Genomic DNA, 22,197 nt, shown 5'->3' with positions numbered 1-22,197 from the left:
AGATATATATATATATATATATATATGCCCATAAATTGTACATACTTACAACCTCGGTGTCCAACCCGTGATAAAGTTTCTTTCATCATTGGCAAAGTAGTCAAATACTGCCTCTGGGCCAAAGTTCTCCACCTTGAAATAAGCTGTGCCTGACTTCCCTGGTTGCACCGCTGTTACAGAACCCTCCATTATTAGCTCCACTGAGCACTGCACTGCCAACACCATTGTTGGGAATATTCGGCTGAACTGCTGCCCTGTGAAGGTAATGACCATATCTAGAGTGAGGGCTTAGGATATTAAGATAATCTTGAAAACAACAATGAAGCCTCAAAGGAGTTTTGTTTGGTGAGAAACATCACCATGGCATACTTCACATACCCAGCCAGTTACATGCATGCGTGCATGTGCAGATGTGTGCATGTGTAACACACACACACACACACACACATGAGGTTACACTGAAAGTCATACCCAGGTCAAATATACTTCATTGCCACAAATCTGTGTGGTATTTAGATCTGCAGAGATTATAACCTGGTATGTAGAGAATATAACCACAGTGCCACATATTTAGCTCCATGAAAACAGTTTTCAAGTATTTTTTAACAGTTCCCAAACATAAGCACTATCCTAGCCTTCTCTCCTTTCCTCTCTCCTAGTCAGTTCCCACACATAAGCACTATCCTAGCCATCTCTACCTTACTCTGTCCTAGTTAACTCCTAACACGTAAGCACTATCCTAGCCATCTCTACCTTACTCTGTCCTAGTTAACTCCCAACACGTAAGCACTATCCTAGCCATCTCTACCTTACTTTCTCCTAGAATCTTCTGAATTACATATGATATCATTAACTGACTTAAACTAAATGGAATAGAGAGCTTATTGAACTAATATCTAGAATGCTGGGATTATCTCCTAAGTACAAAATCATGATAGTGATGGGGATGTGAAAGCAAGCTGATTGAAGAATCGGTGTGTTGAAGTGGCAGTGTATACCGGTAATTATGTGTAAACTGACAACTACATGCAAGCAAATGTGGATTGGATAAAGATGTGTGGTGTACATAAACAAGTGTTTGTAAACAAGCAGATATGAGCCAGAAAAGCAGATCTGAGAAAGATAGGCAGGTAGGGAACAGACAGGCATATGAGGGACAGACAGGTATGTATAGGTCAGACAGATATATATGGAATAATAAGAGGTGAGGGAAGGATACACAGGTGTGTACAGGCAAGCATCTAGGGGACAAACAGAGAGGTATGATCAGGAAGGCAAAGATGTTATATATATGAGTGCGGGAAGTATAAAGTGTGAGACAATGACCCGTGCAGACAAGCAAGTTTGGAAGAAAGAGAAATGACAAATTGAGGTTAGTATGAGATAGACAGACAAATGATTGATGGACAGACAGGCAAGTATGGAAGAGGGATATATAGGCAATGAATAGATACAGACCTGTCTCAATAGTGCCCTCCACCTGCACATAGAATGGCATGGCAGGTAGATAATCAGATAGCACATAAAAGTGGTCATCAACCTCACCACTGTAGTCCATGTGGGAGAGCACCTCTCCATGCTAGGGAAAGAGAGTGGGAGGAATGATTATGTGAGAGAAACCATCCTTCAGCAACAATATAGCACTATGAGAATAACTGAACTAATACTCAACAAGAACCTCATAGGAGACAACATCCGGGTTAGGTCCTTCCTCACCTTGGAGACAAAGGAGAGGGCAGTGACATCTTTAACCAGACTCTCCAGGTAGCCCACCAGTGTCACCTCTAGGTAGTACTGTTGTGCTGAAATACATCACACCTTATTAATCCTTTCAACCACAGTGTCATTTTCATTTTATCCTTTCCATCCTCTTACAGTTTACTTCAGCTGAGGGTAGCCTTTTTAATCTGGAAGGGTTAGGTACAACCTTCATTAGCTCCTACAGTACTAGGGCAGTCTTGTAAGTTGAGGGAAATAATCTAGGTACGGCAAAAATAGACTAAAAATAAAGCATCTCCACATGTCACAGTAACATTAGAGCCACAGGTGTGGCAGAAGAAAAGATTGAAACATTTTCTTCTTTCTTATTAAAATACACTCACAAACCAACAGTCCAGACAGCGTTCAGTGTAAGCAGTACCATACAAGGTATGGGTGAAAAATGCCACACTGTCATGCACACAGGCTGTTTATGTGAGGTCTATTAAAAAGAAACCAAACCATCTAGCTGGCATAGCATGATCACGACGAGAGCACTGTGCAGTGGCAACTTTGAGCTTTAGTTAGTCTAACACAAGCCGATCATGCCATATCACTTAGTCATCGAGGTACAGTACATGCGCTTGAATGAACGTGTGTTTAGTGTACTTTGCGATTTGCTACAAGTTAAACAATGATGGATATGAAGAGCAATGCATTTGCATGAAATTCTGTTTCAAAATGGGAAAAGCTTTTACAGAGACTTTTCATATGTTGTAGCAGGCATATAGGGAGGATTGTTTGAGCTGTGTGCAATGTCACAAGTGATTCTAGTAGTTCAAATCAGGTAGAACATCCACAGAAGACAATCCCAAATATGAAATGACCTTCCACGTCAAGAGACGACGATCGCATTGAGAAAGTGCATGCTGTGGTCTGTGAAAATCATCACCTGACTCTCTGGGAAGTTTCCAACAAACTAGGCATCTCAACATTTTCATACCACATGAGTTTCACTGAAAAACTGAAGATGCATCATGTTGCTGCAAAATTATTGCCATGTCTGCTGACAGATGAGCAAAGATACTGTAGAACCATGTTGCAGTCAGTCAGGATCTGTTTGATTGTTTGAATGTTGATACAATTAAAACTTTCCAAAAAATATCATCACAGTTAATGAAATGTGGGTGTATGGTTTCGATGTTGAAACAAAAAGGCGGTTATCGCAGTGTCTTGGAACATCGTCATTACAACCAAACAGTGCTTGTCAGTCACTCAAATGAGAAGGTGATGTTGACCGTCTTTTTATACTGGAAGGGCATCGTTCATCATGAGTTTGTTCCATGTGGTCAGACAGTCAGTAAAGAGTTGTACTTGGCTGTCCTGAAGCATATGAACGTGGCTGTGTGAAGGAAGAAGATTGAGATGTGGACAAACATAATGTGGATGCTGCACCATGACAAAGCACCTGCTCATGTATCACTCCTTATCTGTGACTTTTTGGCAAAAGATGGCTATCATTCCTCAGCCACCCAGCTCTCTGGATTTGGCCTCTCTGGATTCCCCCTCCCCCCCAAGTTGATATCAACCCTGAAAGGTTGCCAGTTTCAGACAATAGAAGAGATAAAAGAAACTTGCCATGTGCACTAAACACACATTTACTCAAGCGGGTGTACCTCATTGACTAAGTGATGTGGTGTAATGTGGCTATTGTTAAACTAAAGCTCAAAGCTGCCACTGCACAGTGTCCCCTTTGCAATCACACCATGCCAGCTAGTTCGTGCGCTATTTAAAAAGTTTGGTTTCTTTTTTAATAGACTGCATATAGTTGTTACCATAACTAGCAACTGATAACTCTGGTATTGTTTACACCTTTCCACCTATAATGCTGTATATGCTACATTATTTACATATATCAGATTTTTCACAATCTTACAGACCAGTATGTAATACAATATTTAGCAGTTACAGTATAAAGCAGTATTAGTCTATAAACTTATGTTAATAACAATATAAATAATATTACCACACATAAACCCTGAACCACAGAACAAGATTCATAGCAAAAGTACAAAACAAGACTATCTCAGTTGACTCACATCATGGGTAAGGGGTTGTCATTTCAGTGGGATGGTATCTTGTGTAAATTATTCTATTCCACTACCACAGATTGCATTCAGTTCAAGAGATGCCATTCATATTGCAAGGTTAGAAATAATTTCCAACAGTCTCTTTTGTACGACTGTATAACAACATGACAGGGAAGTGAGCATGGAAGTGAAAAAGTTACTACATGACAGTATTGTGATACCAACTCTAACGTACGGAAGTGAAGCTTGGACATTGTTGGAAGGACACAAGTCAAGAGTGAGAGCAGTGGAAATGAGTTATTTAAGAGGAGCCTGTGGAGTCACATGGAGAGACAGGCTGACGAATGAGGATATAAAGGAGCGTTGTGGTGTGGATGTGGATGTGATAGGAAGCGTTATGAGGAACACACTGAGGTGGTTTGGCCATGTGGAGAGGATGGAGGGTGAAAGACTGACGAAGAGAGTGTATGTGAGTGAGGTGGAGGTGGGAAGAGGGAGGGGGAGGCCAAGGATGAGATGGAGGGATGGGGTGGAGAGGTATATGAGAAAGGGGGGTGTCAGCTTGGGAGCAGGGCATCATCCTTGGGGACAGGGCGACTTGGAGGCGATTTGTTTGTGGCCACCCCAGACGGGATTGAGGCGTCTGGCAATAGATAGATAGATAGGTATTTTATTCCACTGTAGTGAAGAGGTTAATGCTAGTCTCTCTACTTCTGACTTTCTCCCAGCACTATACTGTGTGTGTGTGTGGGGTATGTGTGTGTGTGTGTATGCTAGTCTCTCTACTTCTGACATTCTTGCAGCACTATACTGTGTGTGTGTGTGTGTGTGTGTGTGTGTGTGTGTGTGTGTGTGTGTGTGTGTGTGTGTGTGTTTATATGCTAGTCTCTCTACTTCTGACATTCTCCCAGCACTATACTGTATGTTTGTATGTGTGTGTGTGTGTGTGTGTGCTAGTCTCTCTACTATGACATTCTCCCAGCACTGTACTGCATGTGTGTGTGTGTGTGTGTGTGTGTGTGTGTGTGTGTGTGTGTGTGTGTGTGTGTGTGTGAATATTGATGAGATGCAGTTTGGGTTTATGCCAAGTAGGGGGACCACTGATTGTTCGACAGCTTCAGGAAAAATATATTGGTAGGAGAAGGGATCTTTATTTTGTTTTTGTTGATTTGGAAAAGGCCTTTGACAGAGTCCCTAGAGAGGTGGTGAAGTGGGCAATGAGAAAGCTTGGCTTGGAGGAGTGGCTGGTTAGGGTGGTTATGGCCATGTATGTGGGTGCTCACACCGCAGGTGAAAAAAAAAAAAAAAGTGAATGGAGATTTGAGTGATGAGTTTTCCGTGAATGTTGGTGTGCATCAGGGATCAGTCTTGAGTCCCATGTTGTTTATCATGGTACTTGAAGCCCTTTCACGTGACTTTAGAAACGGACTCCTGTGGGAGTTGTTGTATGCTGATGATTTGGTGTTGATTGCAGAGAATGAAAGGGAGGCGGAGGAAAGGTTTAGGAAGTGGAGAGATGGTATGGGGCAAAAGGGTTAAAGGGTAAATGCAGATAAAACTAAAGTGATGATATCTAGGGTTGGTGGCAGTACTGTCAAAGATTGGAGGGAGAGTGGCCATGTGCAGTTGCCACAAGGGCGGGAAGTAATTCCATCTTGTGCGGTGTGTGATAAATGGGTGCATAAGAGATGTAGTGGTATCAGAGGTAGACTGATAATGCTTGATTTTATGTGTAAGGTGTGCCGGGGTGAGCAGGTGGAGATTGTCAGACGTGAAAGGATTGAACTAGAGAATCTCTTGAGTGTGTGGAAGAATTTTGTTATCTGGGAGACATGTTGTGTGCTGGAGGTGGGGCTGGAGCTAGCTCTGTGGCTAGGGTGAGAAGTGGTTGGAAGAAGTTCAGGGAGCTCTTGCCTCTCCTGACATTGAGAGGGCTTTCCCTGCTCATGTATCTTTGTATGCAGCATGTGTTAGGAGTGTAATGCTGTATGGCAGTGAGACCTCAGTGAAGGAGGAAGGCCTCAGGCTCAGACGTACAGAAATGACTATGATTAGGTGGATGTGCAGTGCGCCTCCGCGCCCAAGGCCTGAGGGGCTGGGTTTACAATGGAAGAGTTGAGAGGTAGGATGGGACTAAAGTGTATTGGTGTTGTGATGAGGAGAGGTAGATTGAGGTGGTTTGGACATGTGGAGAGGATGGGGGATGATAATTGGGTGAGTAAGGCAAGAAGTGTTAATATTGGGGGTGGGGTTATGAGGGATAGACCGAGAAAGACATGGGACGAGGTCATTAAGTATGACCTTAGGGTTAAGGGACTGAACAGGGAGGCTGCAATGGATCGTGCAGCGTGGAGAGCCGCCTTTAGGTGACCAAGGCCGACATATGCAAGCACGTTGGAGCCTTTAAAAACGAAAACGAAAACGAAATATATATATATATATATATAGATTGATTGATATAGATATATAGATTGATTGATATAGATATAGATACAGTAGGCTCGCACAGTGCGCGAGAGATTGGGCAGTCCACGACCTCGCGCACTGGGAATTCGCGTACTGGGAATACATAATCTTATGGGAATAATTACATATGGGCGGTACCCCCTCATACCTGGACATTTTTTGGCCCTTAGAAACATAATAAAGGTCATATTTTTCAGACATTGTACTAAAACTATAGCTGCAATAACAAAAATATGGGTAGTCACCTTAACAACAGTAGACAACAGGCCTGATGACCTTAAATAACAGGGGTTCCGAGGCGTGGCAACACTTACAGCGCCGCGCTCCCCACCGGACCTCCCACCGCACCTCCCACTGCACCAACACTTCCCTCCACAGACTCCTCTTGAGCACCTTCCTCAGGAGCATCAAAGTCACTCACTTCGGCCATAAACCCTTCAAAGTCCAATGCTGACACTTCTGACATTGCATCCTCTTCATCCTCAACAGGAACAGGAGCAGACAATGGCACTGGTTCTGCAATTTCACCAACTTGAGCCTGCTGTGTGTAGCTTGTTGTGAGCGTCAGTCTTCTCCTGTTTATTTCTTCCCTGTGCCTGTCTGTGTAGAAACGGAAGAGTTTGTCGATACCAACCAGAAGTTCCTTCGTTCTTAGGTTGCTCACTTCCTGTTCCTTCACCTCTTCCTTGAGCTTATCCACGGCAGCAAGGATCTTGCTAATGTTTGACATACACAGCTCAGTCCTGCCTTCCATTACGCTAGGCTGCTCAAACTGACTCTGCCTGGCGTCGGGCTCTGCGTCAGCCTCGTCTATCCATTGCAACACTTCCTCGGGAGGCTGTTCCTCAGTTGCAGTGTGCACTTCTTGTATGTCCGCCAATGTAACGTCCTCAAAACCTGGTACAGCTTGTGCTGCTGTCAGTGTTGCTGCCTCAGCCTCGGCCAGTGGTTGAATGGCCATCTCCTGGGTCGTGCATAAGTGAGGCACGAGCATTTGCCATGCATGGTTCACTGGTGCAGGTGTAATCTGGTGCCAGGCTTGTAGGAGAAATTCAACTGTGTCCTTCGTTCGTTTTCGTTTTCATTTTTTAAAGGCTCCAACATGCTTGCATGTGTCGGCCTTGGTCACCTAATGGCGGCTCTCCATGCTGCACGATCCATTGCAGCCTCCCTGTTCAGTCCCCTAACCCTAAGGTCACACTTTTTCAGACATGTCTTTCTCGGTCTACCCCTGATAACCCCACCCCCAATATTAACAACACCTGATGACCTCACCCAATTATCATCCCCATCCTCTCCACATGTCCAAACCACCTCAATCTACCTCTTCTCATCACAACACCAATACACTCCAGTCCCATCCTACTTCTCAACTCTTCCATTGTAAACCCAGCCCCTCCAGGCCTTGGATGCAGGGACGCACTGCACATCCACCTAATCATTGTCATTTCTGTACTGAGCCGGCGACATATCTTCCTCCTTCACTGCCCAGGTCTCACTGCCATACAGGAGCATTACACTCTAATGGCACATGGTTCTGCATACAAAGACCCCTTAGCACATAGGGAGAGCCCTCTCAATGTCAGGAGAGGCAAGAGCTCCCTGAACTTCTTCCAACCACTTCTCACCCTAGCCAAAATGACTCAACAGTCATGGCATCTGTGGCAGGTCGGGATACAGGTGCTGGTGGAGATGGAACGGGAGCAGATGCCTCATCAAGGTCTTAGTCATGATCTTTTTATAGGGCATGGAGCTCCTCTTGTGTGTCGGTCTTCCTGCGTAGGTAGTCGTACACTTGCTTATGGTAGAAGTGCTTCACAGTGGTGATTAGTTCTTGATCCAGTGGCTGCACTAGTGACGTTGTGCGGGGCAGCAGAAACACAACACGACAATCCTTATGCAGATCTTTAAGGTATGGAGGGTGACTTGGTGCATTATTAAGCACAAGGAGCATCTTAAATGGAATGCCCAGTTCCCGACACTTGGCCCTGACATCAGGGACACACCGCCTCCTTAACCAGTCTGCCATAATGTTCCCGGTCATCCAACCATTTGTGGACTTGTACCAATACACGCCACTTGCATCCATGTTCATGAAGTTTTTGTAGCACCTTGGGTGTGTAGCTGTGTGTACAACACCTGGCCTCATCTTGTGGCTCCCAGACAGGTTTACAGCGAACATTACCGTCATCTTACACTCCTGGAGCTTGCGACCAGGGGCTTGTTTCTGTCTTTTAGCGACGTAAGTTGATTTGGGCATGGCCTTGTAATATAACGACGTTTCATCGAAGTTGTAGATCTGGTCCTTGGTGTACTGTCCCTCTTCAATAATTGCTCTAAATATCGCAGGATAGTCTCTCGCGGCCAGCTCGTCGGCAGAGGCACATTCACCAGACACTTTCATGTAACGGGGTTCCTTGCGCTTGAGAAAACGGTCCAGCCATCCAACCGATGCCCTGAAAGGTTTTTCCACTTTTAACCTGCGAGATGGTGCCTTGTAAAAGAGCTGGGCTTGGTTCCGAATAAATCTTCCATTCAGTGGAACACCTTCCTTTTCCTTCCTCATTATGAAGGTGGCAAGATAGCGCTCCATTAGTATCATAGCACGATTTCCCATCTGCGAACGGCCATCTAGGTCAGAGGCACCGTACGTCTTCACTATAGCCTTTATGACTTCACAGTTCTTCCACACAGTTCTCACTGTAGATTCAGCCAGTCCCAGGGCTCTCCCGATGGCAGTGTTTCCTTGACCCTCCTCCTTCATCTTAATGATCTTTAACTTGGTGGCGTGCGTCAGAAGTTTCTTAACTTTTGGGGTTGGAGCCATGGTGCGGCGAAGTACAGGCAAGGATGGAGAGGCACAAAAAACACCACACGTTGTACACGACAGGTTAGCTGTAGAGAGAGGATCCGCACAGTGCACGAGCCAGGACTGATATGGCGCGCCCGCTCCCTTGTACCCCAAGCTGCGCAGTAGAATGCCCGGGAATTTCTGCGCATCAACATGACGACACGTGACACACTGTGTGAGGGGTGGTTGTGCACTAATAGAAAATGGCATTTTTGAGCCACTCCTTGCCTCTGCCTTGCGTTCTGTGTGGTAAACTCAAGCATTCAAGGGTTTTTGGTTATGATTTTTGGTAACTCGCGCACAATGCGAATCGTGCACTGTGATGACGAGCACTGTGCAAACCTACTGTATATATATACAGTACCAGTATATGTATATATGTACAGTAGTCCCTCAGTTATCCAACGTAACTGAGCCAAAGGCATGTCCGGGTAGTGGCAGTATCCGGATAATGAACAATATCCCCCCAACTATACCCAGACCCTACCTGTACCCAACCTCCAACCTATACCTAACCTATTTGTACACTACATCTGCTTACTCTGGCAGTGTTTTCCGGTCATTCAGGCATATTTGGACATCAAAATGCACATTGAATTATAGAAAATAATTTTTAACACCAAGTAAACCATGAAAAAAAAAACTGAAAACCAAAAAACACTCTAGCTATACACTACCGTATGTATAGTACACCTCATAATTTTGGCAGTGTTTTCTGGTCATTCTGCCATATTTAGACATAAAAACACATATAGGAATATCCAAAATAATTCTAAACACCATGAAAACCATGCAAAAAAAATTGAAAACCAAAAAAACACCCTACTTATACTCTACTGTATGTACAGTACCCTTCCTAATTTTAGCAGTGTTTTCTTGTCATTCTGCCATATTTAAACATCAAACCACACCACAGGAATATCCAAAATAATTTTACAAACCAAGAAAACCATGAAAAAAAAAAAAAATTGAAAACCAAAAAATACCCTACCTGTACACTGCTGTATGTACACCTGCACAAAAATTATATGCCACCTTTGGGTACAATGGTTGTGAAAATGAGCAACTTCCCCAGACACACAGGAGTCTATAAATGTGGTGCCTTAAAATATTAACATATACTACCCAGTAAGTTAAGTTTTTTGCAATTTTGAGTTCTGATAATTACCAAACATAACATTTGCACTTATAATTACAGGAGGCTCCATATATCAATGCCTCACCCATGTTTCAGAATGATACGAGCTTTAAGAGTGCCGATACTTTTTTGGATGGATGTATAGTACCCCTCCAAATTTTGGCACTGTTTTCAGGTCAATCTGCCATATTTAGACATCAAAACACACACAAAAGTATCCAATGTAATGTTAAACACCAAGAAAACCATGAAAAAAAAAAAAAAATACAGTACGTATATGTATCATTCCCCTCCAAATTTTGGCAGTGTTCATTCTGCCATACTGAGACATCAAAACACACATAGGAATATTCATATTAATGCAAAGACCAAGAAAACAATGCATAAACAACAAAAATTCACAAATAAACTCAAGACAGTTGGAAAATCAGTTATCTTTGTGATGAGTGATACCTGCTCCCAGGGCACAAACAAAAAAATTAATGGCCAAATGCGCCACCAGAAACTGGTTATATTGGTGTTATCTTGGTATAAATGGTTTGCCATCATCTTTGATGGTGTTTATACTATAAGCTAATAAAAACACAGAAAACTGATGAGTGATATAACAAAACTGCAGTGAGAATAAATGGTGTTCAACAGTAAAACATACATTCATATATCTTCCCACCATCCTAGTGCAAAATTCTGCCCGCACCTTGCAAGAGTTAAACATATGTCTAGATGCAGAATTTCATGAGCTTTCTCCTGGACTTCATGGAATTTTGATACGACTAATAGCGTTTGAATAAATCGCCAAAAACTGTAAAAAGTCACAGGTCAGTGCCTTCAGTGCGGAAGAGGGGAGGGACTGAGGGAGTGAGGGGGGAGCTGGGAGACCTGGCTAGCAAGGTGGGGAGCATGGAGGGTATGGAGGAGGGACAGGAGGGGGGAAGAAGCAAGACTGTGGGCAGGATTTTCACCCTTCTGTCACAAGGCGAATGGGCTCTTTCATTTGACTTCTGGCTTGTGGTCTATCTTACACACGTGTTGGCCGTTGGGAAACACAACTCCCGGTGCCCGGGCGACTATGGACGTTCGGTGTAGAAGCGGACAGGTGCTTTCACCTGACTTGTGGCTTTCAGTCTCTGTTTGACATACGGTGGCAGTTGGGAAAAGCTAATCCAGGTGGCCATGCGACTTTGGACATTTGGTGGGGGTGCATATGGAAGTTTTGAAACCGCTTGTGGGTTACAGTTGGTATTACTCAGGTGCTGGGGGTTCGTAGGGAGTGATTGGATCAGTGTGTGACTGACTGTGTATATATATATATATATATACACTGTATATATATCCATCCATCATCCAATCCTGTGTCACCCCATGAGGAGTGTAGGAACCCGGGGCTAGGCAAGTTGGTCCTGACATTTAAGATGAGAGTGACCAGCCTCACTCATCCCTGAGCGGCATTACTTGGACAATAAACCCCAACCATCCCTTGGATATAAACCTTCACCGGCTCAATCCGAATGGAGCTCCATAATTACCCACTAAACCACCAGGCGCCAAAAATTAAATTTTGGTTATGTGGTTGCCACCCAGCATAGTAAATGGTTTCCTGGTTTACAGAAAACCATTTGGCTTGTCACTCAGTGTAGAGTCACCCAGAGGCAGAAGGAAGAGGAAAGAATGGAGAGGAAGACAGAAGAGGGAGGGTAAAGTCACCCACAGGCAGAAGGATGAGAATATACATATACAGTAATCACTCCAATATCCGACGTAATAGAGCCACAGGCAGGTCTGGATAGTGGTCCTGTCCGGATATTGGGCCCCAGCTTATGGACTTGTACTTATGGACCCTAACTCAGAGAAACACCTATAGTATACAACTCCCTCTGGACATGCATAGCACCTATTTAAGACCCAAATCACACCAATAAGGCACATAAAAGACTGAAATAAATGCAAAAGAAGCATAAAATGAGGGTTTTGAGGTAGGTTCATACAATATTAAACATTCTGGTTACTGGCTCCTGGACTGGTACTTATGGACCCTAACCTAGCCTAACTCAGAAAAACATCTTCTTACTGCACATGCATAGCTCCTAACACCCTATTCACACCAATAAAGAACATTAAAGAGTGTAATGAGGTGTTTGAGGTAAGTATAGTATGGAAAAAAATACAGTATGAAACATTTTGCCTACTTACAGCAAGTCCATGGCCATCTCGATGAATAACTGCCTCCTCTCGGACTCTGACAGTAAGAAGGATTTCCTGAAGCACTTGCAGTACACTGTTCATGAAGTCTTGCACTGAACTTAATCAATCGCACTCAGAAGTCCATTCTCTTCACAGTGCACACTCTTGTCTAACTTATGCTCCATTGTAACTTACTAAGTGTTGCACTCTGCACTTTAACTTTTCCCACTCTTCTAACCATATTCTAAAGCAAAAACAAACAAGTCTATTTATGTTAAATGTTGTTCCAAAATTGTATTCTCACTCACAACTGTAAATCCTTAACACAACACACTGTTTATTTCACTGCACAACACTGTAAATTCCCGTGTGGTCTAGTGGAGAAGTTCTTGCTGTTTAATCACTGTCAGAGTCCGAGAGTATCACTGGCAGGTGACCTAGGGGTGTGTCGCTGGGTCGTGGTGATGGCGTACCCACTGCAGACGACTCTGAAGACAGACGCAAACTCACGTCGAGCGATGACTCCACCGTGGCTGATGTGCTGGGCTGTGGCTCGGAGCATGAGGGCCTGTCTTGGGGAGGCAACAGAGTGGAGCCAGGGCTGGGCACAGCGGGGGTCACGGGCCTAAAAAAACTGTCAATCGTTGATTGACGCAAGGACCGACGATTCTGACGATTGATGATGCGCTGCCTGAAAGCACGCACTTCCTCCACAAGTCCCAAGGGTCCCATCTCCCTGTCGCAGTCCGGGTGTTCCAGGTAGTCGAGAACGAACTCTAGGTGTTCCCGGAGTGCGCTCAGCTTGGGGATGGCTGGAGTAGTGTCATGCTGAGAGGAGTCCGCATCATCGTCGCCATCTTCAAGCTGGGTACTGACACCTGCAACTGAAGATGCGATCTCAATATCAGACAATGTCTGATAACCAGGATTGCCCTCGTCGTCATCCAACCACTCACGCACATCGTCCACATCAACATTGTCTCCATGCGTACGTAGCCGTGCATGGAAGTCATCCACGTCAAAACCTAGAAAATCGTACTCCACATCCGTTCCGAGAAGCAGACGAGACCAACCATTTTCTAGAGTCTTGACAGGGACTTCCTTCCATGCACTGGCCCACTTGCAGATTGCAGACTTGATGTTGTAGCGGCGAAGGTTTTCCAAAGTCCGCTAGCCTCGCGTGTCCCGTCCCTCCCTGCGCTCGTCCTCGTCCTTGAGTATAACCATCACCTCGTCCAGGAACTTCCTTCGGTATAGGCGCTTTGTTGCCACGATCACTCCTTGGTCCATTGGTTGGATGAGAGCAGTCGTATTAGGTGGCAGAAACATGCACCTAATCCGGCCATTCTCAGCCACCAAGTCCTTGTTGCACGGGTGGGCAGGTGCATTGTCGAGGAGAAGGAGGGCCTTTACCTGGTCGCGCGGGATTCCCAGTGTCTTCATCTGGTAATTGATGACCTCCTTGACGAAGTGGCGGTGGAACCAGTCTTTGAAGATCTGGGCTGTAAACCATGCCTTCAAAGAATGGTACCAGACGACAGGAAGGACATCCATCACCCCACGAAGACACCGAGGCTGCTTTGCACGGCCAACAATAACGGGCTTAAGCCGGTGCATGCCGTTAGCATTGGCACAACACAAAGCAGATATCCGTTGCTTGGAGAGCTTGCGGCCAGGTACACGCTTCTCCATCTCCTCGGCTAGAGTGTTCATTGGCAAAGAGCGATAGAATAAACCAGTTTCGTCAGCATTGTAGACTTGACCGAGAGTGAGGCCCTCCCTGTCGATCAAGCCCTTCACCTTGTGCCGAAACTCGTCAATTCCATCCTCGTTAGCGTCCAAAGCTTCCCCATGAGCTTTACGGTTGGTAAGGCCATGCCGTACCTTGAACGCGAAGAGCCAACCCTTGGATGCCTTGAAGTCTTGGGCATCTTGAAGCCTGGCGAACTTCTCAGCAGCAGCCTTCAGCTCCGTTCCACGTACCATCACACCAGCAGCACGTTGCTGTCGATACCAAATCAACGTGGAGCGGTCGATTTCAGCAAACTTGGGAGTAAACATCACCTTCCTCTCCACGTTGCGTTTGCTTCTCGACAAGAAGTCAGCCGTGTACTACATGAGTTTCTCTCAGGATCTCTTGATATCGAACAAAGTAGATCGGGCCAGGTTGAACTCGCGGAGGATGCGGGATGAAGACCACCCCGCATCTACTTTCTCCAATATCTCCCATTTCTTCTCCAGAGTCAACACCAATCTCTTCCTCTTCTCAGGCGGTGAGGCCATCATCACACACACTAATAAGAGGCCCAAGAGCAGCAGGAGTGCCTGCGGCAGGTAAGGAACCACCACAAAAGCGAGCACGTGGGCAGCCATGACGATGAGCGTGCACTCGCGACGAGAGACAGGCGGAAAGTGGGGAGGATGCAGCGGCGCTTTATCGGACGTCGGAGGAATAACGCGCCACAACAAAGCTATCCCTCGCTGCGCGTGCCAAGTTCAAATTACGGGCGGGAAAAATTCGGGTTTTTTTCTAATTTTTTGCGGTTTTCGGACCATTTTGGGAATATTGGATCCCGGGACGATTATGTCCGGTTAGTGGGGATGTTCGGATATTGGGTGTTTGGATATTAGAGGGATTACTTATATATATGTATATATATATACACTCAATCCTCGTAAATCGCGTGTTCATAAATCATGGATTCGTAAATCACGGCTAGGTGGCCGTCAGACTGCCAGCTACCTTAAATCACTGTTAAGTCATGAAAATCGCTGACCTAGGCACCCAAGTGGACCTTTTCCGAGGAGAACCGTAAACAGCGGCATTCAAACTGAAAATTGCAATCCAACAACCAATCACCACGCGTCCCTGGTGGCATATGTGCATACTAATGCCGCCATGTTGTTGTTGTTCTTGTCCCGCCAGTCCGCACACTACAGGGAGGCGGTGGCTCAATCGGTAGAGAGGTGGTCTGCAGTCCTAACAGACCCAGGTTCGAATCCCGGCTGGGGTAGGGAACAGTTTGAGGATTTGAATTTCATTAAATCAGTCTTTACTGATCTACAAGATGACCCACCGACATGTCGTAAAAATACCCCCACTAATACCAATACACCAATCCCGTATGAGACAGCCCTAGCATGTATTCAATATGGACAGTGGGTGTTAGCGCCAAAGTGGTGACATGTAGAGGTGTATGGTATGTAGGAGGACTACTGGGCCTTGATAGCAGGCTGTGAAGCCTATGCCCGGAGTCGGACACATAAAAAAAGAAAAAAAAGAAAAAAAGACCGTCACCGTGGGGTACGAGAGTTACCTGCCTTTTTTGTGCAACTTCCTCCCGCCTCCTACCTGCCATGGCCCCTTCCGACCCCCCAATGAAGCTCTCTAAGCAGTATGGCGTCAAGAAGCTGCCGCAGTTGTTGTACAGTCAACGTTTGGAGCTCATTCGTCGTGTTGAGAGGGGAGAGAAGTTTTCAAAGCTGGCAAAAGAGTTTGGGAAGAACAAGTGCTGAGAGGTTCTAAGTTCTTCCCAACACCATCCCACTCCATTCGCTTAAGCGTCGTCATAGGATTAAGGTGAGATCCCTTAACATGGCTTATTTCTATTTAATACATGCACTGAATATTCCTAAATTTGTATGTTTGTGTTTGATGGTGCCTAGATAGGTGTAGGTAGGGTGCTGTGGGGGCGGGTTGGCCAAAGTCCAGACTTAAATTAATTTTTCACATAAGAGTTATTATTCATAAATCATGGAATTCATAAATCACGGCAGTGGTCCAGACCCAAATTGCCGCAATTTACGAGGATTGAGTGTATATATATATATATATATGTATGATCATTGTAAAGGGGTTAGCCATCCATATTTCATCCCACCTCACAATCCCTGCCCATTATTGTTAATCTCATTTTTGTCATTATCACTTCACTGCCCTTCTCTCATCTTTCTATTTTTCTCACAGACAACAAGGCCCAGTGCTGCTGGTCTCACTGTTGTAAGCATTGTCCATCTTTCATCCCTCAGGTCCTTAACCCTTTAACCGCGGGCATTGTTTTGCCCCAACTGGCCTCTCCCACGGGGGTTCCAGCCAAAATGTAAACAAACTTTAAACCTTTATAACTCTGCACAGAATAAATCTAGAGCGAAAAATAAGGTACCATTAGAAAGTACTAACCTTCGGCTTTGCATTGATGATTTTGTTGACTCTCACTGGATGGGCAGTGCCGTTAGAAGTGAGCGATCTAAAATCACTATTTTTCGCTCACACACCATTACCTTCGCTCACACACCATTACCTTCGCTCACACACTATTACCAAATGCCAACCTCATTCTGATAATAATACTATAAACATATATGAACACTGCACATACGATAAACACCCACTCTGTGTTCACTGAGGCAGGTAAAAGACACTGTAATTGCCCGCACTTCACTGCCACATCAGCGGTGTTGTAATCACTATTTTTCGCTCACACACCATTACCAAATGCCAACCTCATTCTGTAATAATACTATAAACATATATGAACACTGCACATATCTGATAAACACCCACTCTGTGTTCATTGAGGCAGGTAAAAGGCACTGTCATATGCTAACCCTATAGGTATTCACTGCCACATCAGCGGTGTTGTAATCACTATTTTTTGCTCACACACCATTACCAAATGCCAACCTCATTCTGATAATAATACTATAAACATATATGAACACTGCACATACGATAAACACCCACTCTGTGTTCACTGAGGCAGGTAAAAGGCACTGTAATTGCCCTCACTTCACTTCCACATCAGCGATGTTGTCACTCACACAGCTGGACAGATACTGATGCGTGTTGGTCAGGGGTGGGGTGGGGAGCCCGGGGGATGGGAGGAGGGAGGCGGAGGGAGGCTGGAGTGAAAGAACTTAATAGCTACTCTCCCTTGAAACAATTGGCGCACGGAAAAAACGCAGGGTATTCAAAATATTCACAAACATTCGAGAATGACACCCGTGGTTTGGTCCAGTTTTTGCAATGTCATTCCGGAATGACACCCGCCATTAAAGGGTTAACTAGTACATCCTGGTTCATGAGGTGTGAGGCATGTAGTACTGCTTACCCCAGTGAATGGACTGATGGACTATCATGTCTTTGCAAATTCACATATAAAAACAAAAAAGTTGCTTTTCTCTTTTCTCTGCTGACATCCTCCCTGCATAGCTCCTGTCTTAGCTTTCAGTTTTCTTCTTAGGTCTGCACTGGTTGTCTCATGCCAACTGGCATTCTCCCAGCATTATCCCTAACTTAGCCCTAAGTTTTCATCCATTTATATCACACATCTTGGTTCAGTGCTGTCGGTTTCATTACCTCCACAAACGAAATTGGAGGAGGTTATGTATTCACCTACGTTTGCCTATCTGTCTGTCTGTCTGTTTGTCCAGATGATATCTCCAAAAGTTCTCGTTGAATTGCAGTGAAAGTTTGTGGAAGGGTGGTCCATGGGCCAAGGAAGAAGTGATTAGATTTGGGGGTGGATCTGGATCAGACTCTGGAGTATCCCGCACAATATCTCCAAAAGTTCTCAAATGAATTTCAGTGATGTTTTATGGAATGGTGGGCCATGGGACAAGAAAGAATTGAGTAAATTTGGGGGCAGTTCTGGATCTGGATCCTATCTCCACAGATCTGGATCTGGATCCATTTTAATGGCAGTGGCATTGGTGGAGGTATGAGCTCTCTGAGTGCTTTCTAGTTCCATGTTGTTATCCATGCTTTAACATTATTAAAGTTCTCAGCTTTTAATTTCTTTATCACTCATGTCTTGCATTTTCAAAGTATTACTAGTTTCACTACCAGTAATATATTCCCTGCACTGTCATTCAGTTTTTATGTGTTTATATTACACTGCTAAGTTTAGAAGTACCAGTTTTGGCAAATGTATTTACCTATCAGCAGAAGTACTAATAGCATGCTCGTTTTCTAACCTGTGAGTGGCCTTCCTATGATGACTCTGTAGCCAGGACGAGGTGGTTCAAGCATCAGTTCACAGAACTCAGACAGAAAGGACAGTGTTGAGATGGCACTCACAGCCACGCTGAAGTTGGTTCCTGCACCATTTATCTGTCAAGGTGGAGTAGGTAAGGATACTTTTGGTTTTATACTTGAACAAAAATTAAATCAGCTGACCACACTTAACACTGTGAAATATGTTTGCATCATTTCATACATATTTCTTCTGAATCTAGTATTTCCACTAAAAACAAGAAATACTGAAGCATTCAGCATATTACAGAATAGGGAAGCATGTCTTCTATCTTGCTACCAAGCCAGACTCACCTGTAGATGCCAGTCCCCAAGTGACTGGTTGGCAAACTTGATGAACTTGAGGGTGTCTGTGTGGCTTACTATCTCCACCCCATTATGTGACTCCAGCTCACCCTTGTTCATCAGGTTGTATGACACACCTGTTGGTAATGAAGTAATAGTGATAAGATTTTTCATTCTTCTTGAAACAGCACATTAACAAACCAAACACACAATTATTGTTTTACCTATGTTTCAAGTTCTGAACTCTACAACTCTGCCATTACAGTAATTCCTCACCTAACATCGTAAATATATTCCTAAAAACTATTTCCAGTAAAAAATCTTTCTCGGAATGAGAGCTGTGCCATCCACCCATCATCCAATCCTACTGTATGTTGCCCCATGAGGAGCTTAAGAGCCCGGGGCTAGGCAAGTTGGTCCTGACATTTAAGATGAGAGTGACCAACCTCACTCATCCCTGAGTGGCATTACATGAACAATAAACCCCAACCACCCATTGGAAGTAAACCTGCACCGACTCAATCCGAATGGAGCGCCTTAATTACTCATTAAACCACCACAATATAAGTGAAACACTATGACACCACGGAACAAAGGACAGTGAAATATTAGTGGCTGACTTACCACAGGTTGGCAGCCCTGCTGCCCTGCATGCTATAAATCGCCAGCCAGCAAATTGTTACATACAGTATTAATTAAATATGTTTAGAAAAGACCTTTGTTCATACACAAGGACCCATTGCAAATCCTGCACGAGAGTGAAATATACAGAGAGCAATGTGGTTCATATGGGTGGTTATGTATACTGTGTGTGCCGATAGTGTGACATATTGGCCCTTGTAAACCAGCCACAGCCAGTCATGCCAACCCTCCCACAACATCAGCATTTGTTTGAATGTTTTACAGTAGCCATCGGTCCCCCTGTGCACCATATACTTTTTTTTTTTTTTTTTTTTTTTTTTTTTTACCAAGTGTACCTGTACCTTTAAGAAAGATTATTTTCTCAAATACTGAAAAAGTACACTGAAGGCTGCAAATAAGCATTAAAATATATTTAATATTGTGACTGAATGTGTGGCTTTGTATTAAATAAAGAATTTAAAGAAATGCATGACATACTATATTAGGACAAAGGCTAGTGCGAGTTGTCATCAACTCCGACTGTTCACTGCACTTTCTGACCATTTAATACTGAACAATGATGTGTTATGTGAAAAGTGTTTCTATGATGATTAACAACTTTATCATGAAGATATGTAAATGTGTGTTAAACAAGGAATTGTTATATATCATGGTCACCAAAATGGAGTGAATTAAGACACTTAAACAAATATTGTACACCAGTGTTTGTTAAACAAATATTGTACACCAGTCTTTACACTCAGAGTTAATTCTTTCTCATATGGAAATGAATGATTCTCATTGCAGACTGATTACTCTTAGACTGAATGGGGCACATGCAAGTTTTGGATGCCTCACACTGTCACATGTAATTGAAAGCCATTTTCTTTTGAGTTCAACTAACTGCAGGCCATGCATATAGGCATTTCATTACAGACATTGCAAAAAATAAATAAAAAGCTTATAGGGTCCAAAGTCTTGACGTCACTTCTTAACGGGTGACATACAAACATCTTAAAGCATCTGAGCTTGATAATATTTTACATAATTTAAACCAAAGATGTATAATATTTCTTTTAAAAGAAAAATGTATTTAGACTGTGTGCAATGACTGACGTTAGTTAGGCCTATATTATTGTTTACCCTGCTACCCATGCTTCCAACACAGTGGACCAGTCAATAAATTGAAAGCAATACTGCCCCAGCTGGCAATGTTACACGATGGCTCAGTGCCATCTGTGGGGTCACAAATGAATAATTAGCCTTTGGTAAACAGAGTCACTTTTGATCACTTTTAAACATACACTCTTTAAATATATTTTCAGTATTTTATCTCACACTATGTTTAAAAATGCTGCAATGACCCTACTGGCATTTACTAAGATCTGATCAAAGATTTCAGAAAGAAAAAGCCATGATTATTAGTGTCATGTATCGCAGAATTACAAGTTATGATGTGAGCTATTATATGCATCCTGTCACTTAGCCACTAGCCTATTGAAGAAATTAAATTTAGACAAAGCTGTTGTTTTGGAAAATTAATTTTTCATTTAAAAAAAAGTCCAAATAATGATGGTTGAATTTATCCACATGATACATGCCAAATCTTTAATAAGAAAATTTATTTTGGACTGAAAATTGTGTATATTCGTGACACTTATTTCTCTTAACTCCCAGAGGGAAAAAAACATTTTAATGAAAAGTCTCTTAACTCCCAAAGGGAAAGGGTTGATTAATGCTAAGGTTACCCTTTGTTGAACAGTTTGTTTGCATTTCTGCCTGAATATATAAAGAATAACTAGACATAACACAAGATCTCCTCCTGGCATCCACCAGCAATTACATACTTTTTATGCTGACTTCCACCAATAATATATATACATTAAATGTCTTCAATGGTCAGTTTCATGTTTCAGTTTTTTTATTTTGTTTTAATGAACTAACTCATTGCTGGTAATGCTTGCCAGAAAATGTAAGGCCTGTGAATGCTTTGAACTTCAGTTCTACTTGAATGACTTGGATACATGTTTAAAAGGAGAGTGAGGACCTGTAGTATAGGTTTACACTTTTGGGTTTGTACAGTACTGTACTTTAAATAAACTGGAGAGTTTTAGAGAAGTATGCTTCTGCAAAAATGAATAACAACATTAGTCATGGATATAAATTGCAAGCATCATAATTTATTTTAAAAAATACATTCAACTGACATTTTCCAAGAAAATTTTCCTCCATTCTCCCCAACATGCCATCCCCCCCTAACTAACTGTTCTGATGTGGAGGCAGACACATGCTGGCTGCAGAGGGTACAGTGCTGACCTGAGGAGTCTGAGAGGTTGGCTTGCGCCACCACTCCACTGATGGCTACCATAAACTGAGTGATGGAGTCATCAATGGGGAAGGTGAGGTAATATGTTCCAAACACCTCGTCCAGCATACGGAGACTCACCTGCAACATACAGTATCATCTTAACTGTCATCATCACCTACATATACTAACAAGAAGAGCTGCTCTGCTAAAGAAAGAAGAGAGAGAACTAAGCATCTGAGCAAACTGAAGGGAACAAGCTGGACAATCTCAGGCTTTAACCAGTTCCACATTATCACTTGTAAAGTGCAGGGGTGCCTGGAGCTAGGCCATCATAGTCTAGAATATTTATGGGTGGTGCCCAGAGTGTGGCCTTTGTAGCATAATATGATATAAAAAAAAAACTTCCAGCCACCTCTATCAATCTCTAACAACTCCCAACTGTGCATACTGTACTTGGTCTGTATGTACCGATATACTGTGCCTACCACTGTACACCTCTTTATAATTCATAGCTGGCCAGCATGG

At 43.6% G+C, this 22,197-nt stretch overlaps 1 protein-coding gene across 1 annotated transcript in view; it reads right to left on the bottom strand.

Moving 5' to 3' along the window:
- The window catches only part of LOC145414941 (uncharacterized), a 193,963-nt gene that overhangs the window by 76,903 nt on the left and 94,863 nt on the right, over positions 1-22,197 (bottom strand). The window contains exons 13-19 of the mRNA XM_080284354.1: positions 21,681-21,810; positions 18,753-18,880; positions 18,401-18,536; positions 14,541-14,548; positions 1,717-1,794; positions 1,459-1,579; positions 50-254 (exon numbers count right to left, since the gene is read on the bottom strand). Coding sequence (XP_080140480.1) covers positions 50-254; positions 1,459-1,579; positions 1,717-1,794; positions 14,541-14,548; positions 18,401-18,536; positions 18,753-18,880; positions 21,681-21,810 — 806 coding nt within the window. The remainder of the gene's footprint in view (positions 1-49; positions 255-1,458; positions 1,580-1,716; positions 1,795-14,540; positions 14,549-18,400; positions 18,537-18,752; positions 18,881-21,680; positions 21,811-22,197) is intronic.

The sequence above is a fragment of the Coenobita brevimanus genome, chromosome 101 (assembly GCF_032717465.1).
Source record: "Coenobita brevimanus isolate Jiangsu-jjx chromosome 101, ASM3271746v2, whole genome shotgun sequence".
NCBI lineage: Eukaryota > Metazoa > Arthropoda > Malacostraca > Decapoda > Coenobitidae > Coenobita > Coenobita brevimanus.
This window is presented reverse-complemented; position numbering and strand designations above follow the sequence as displayed.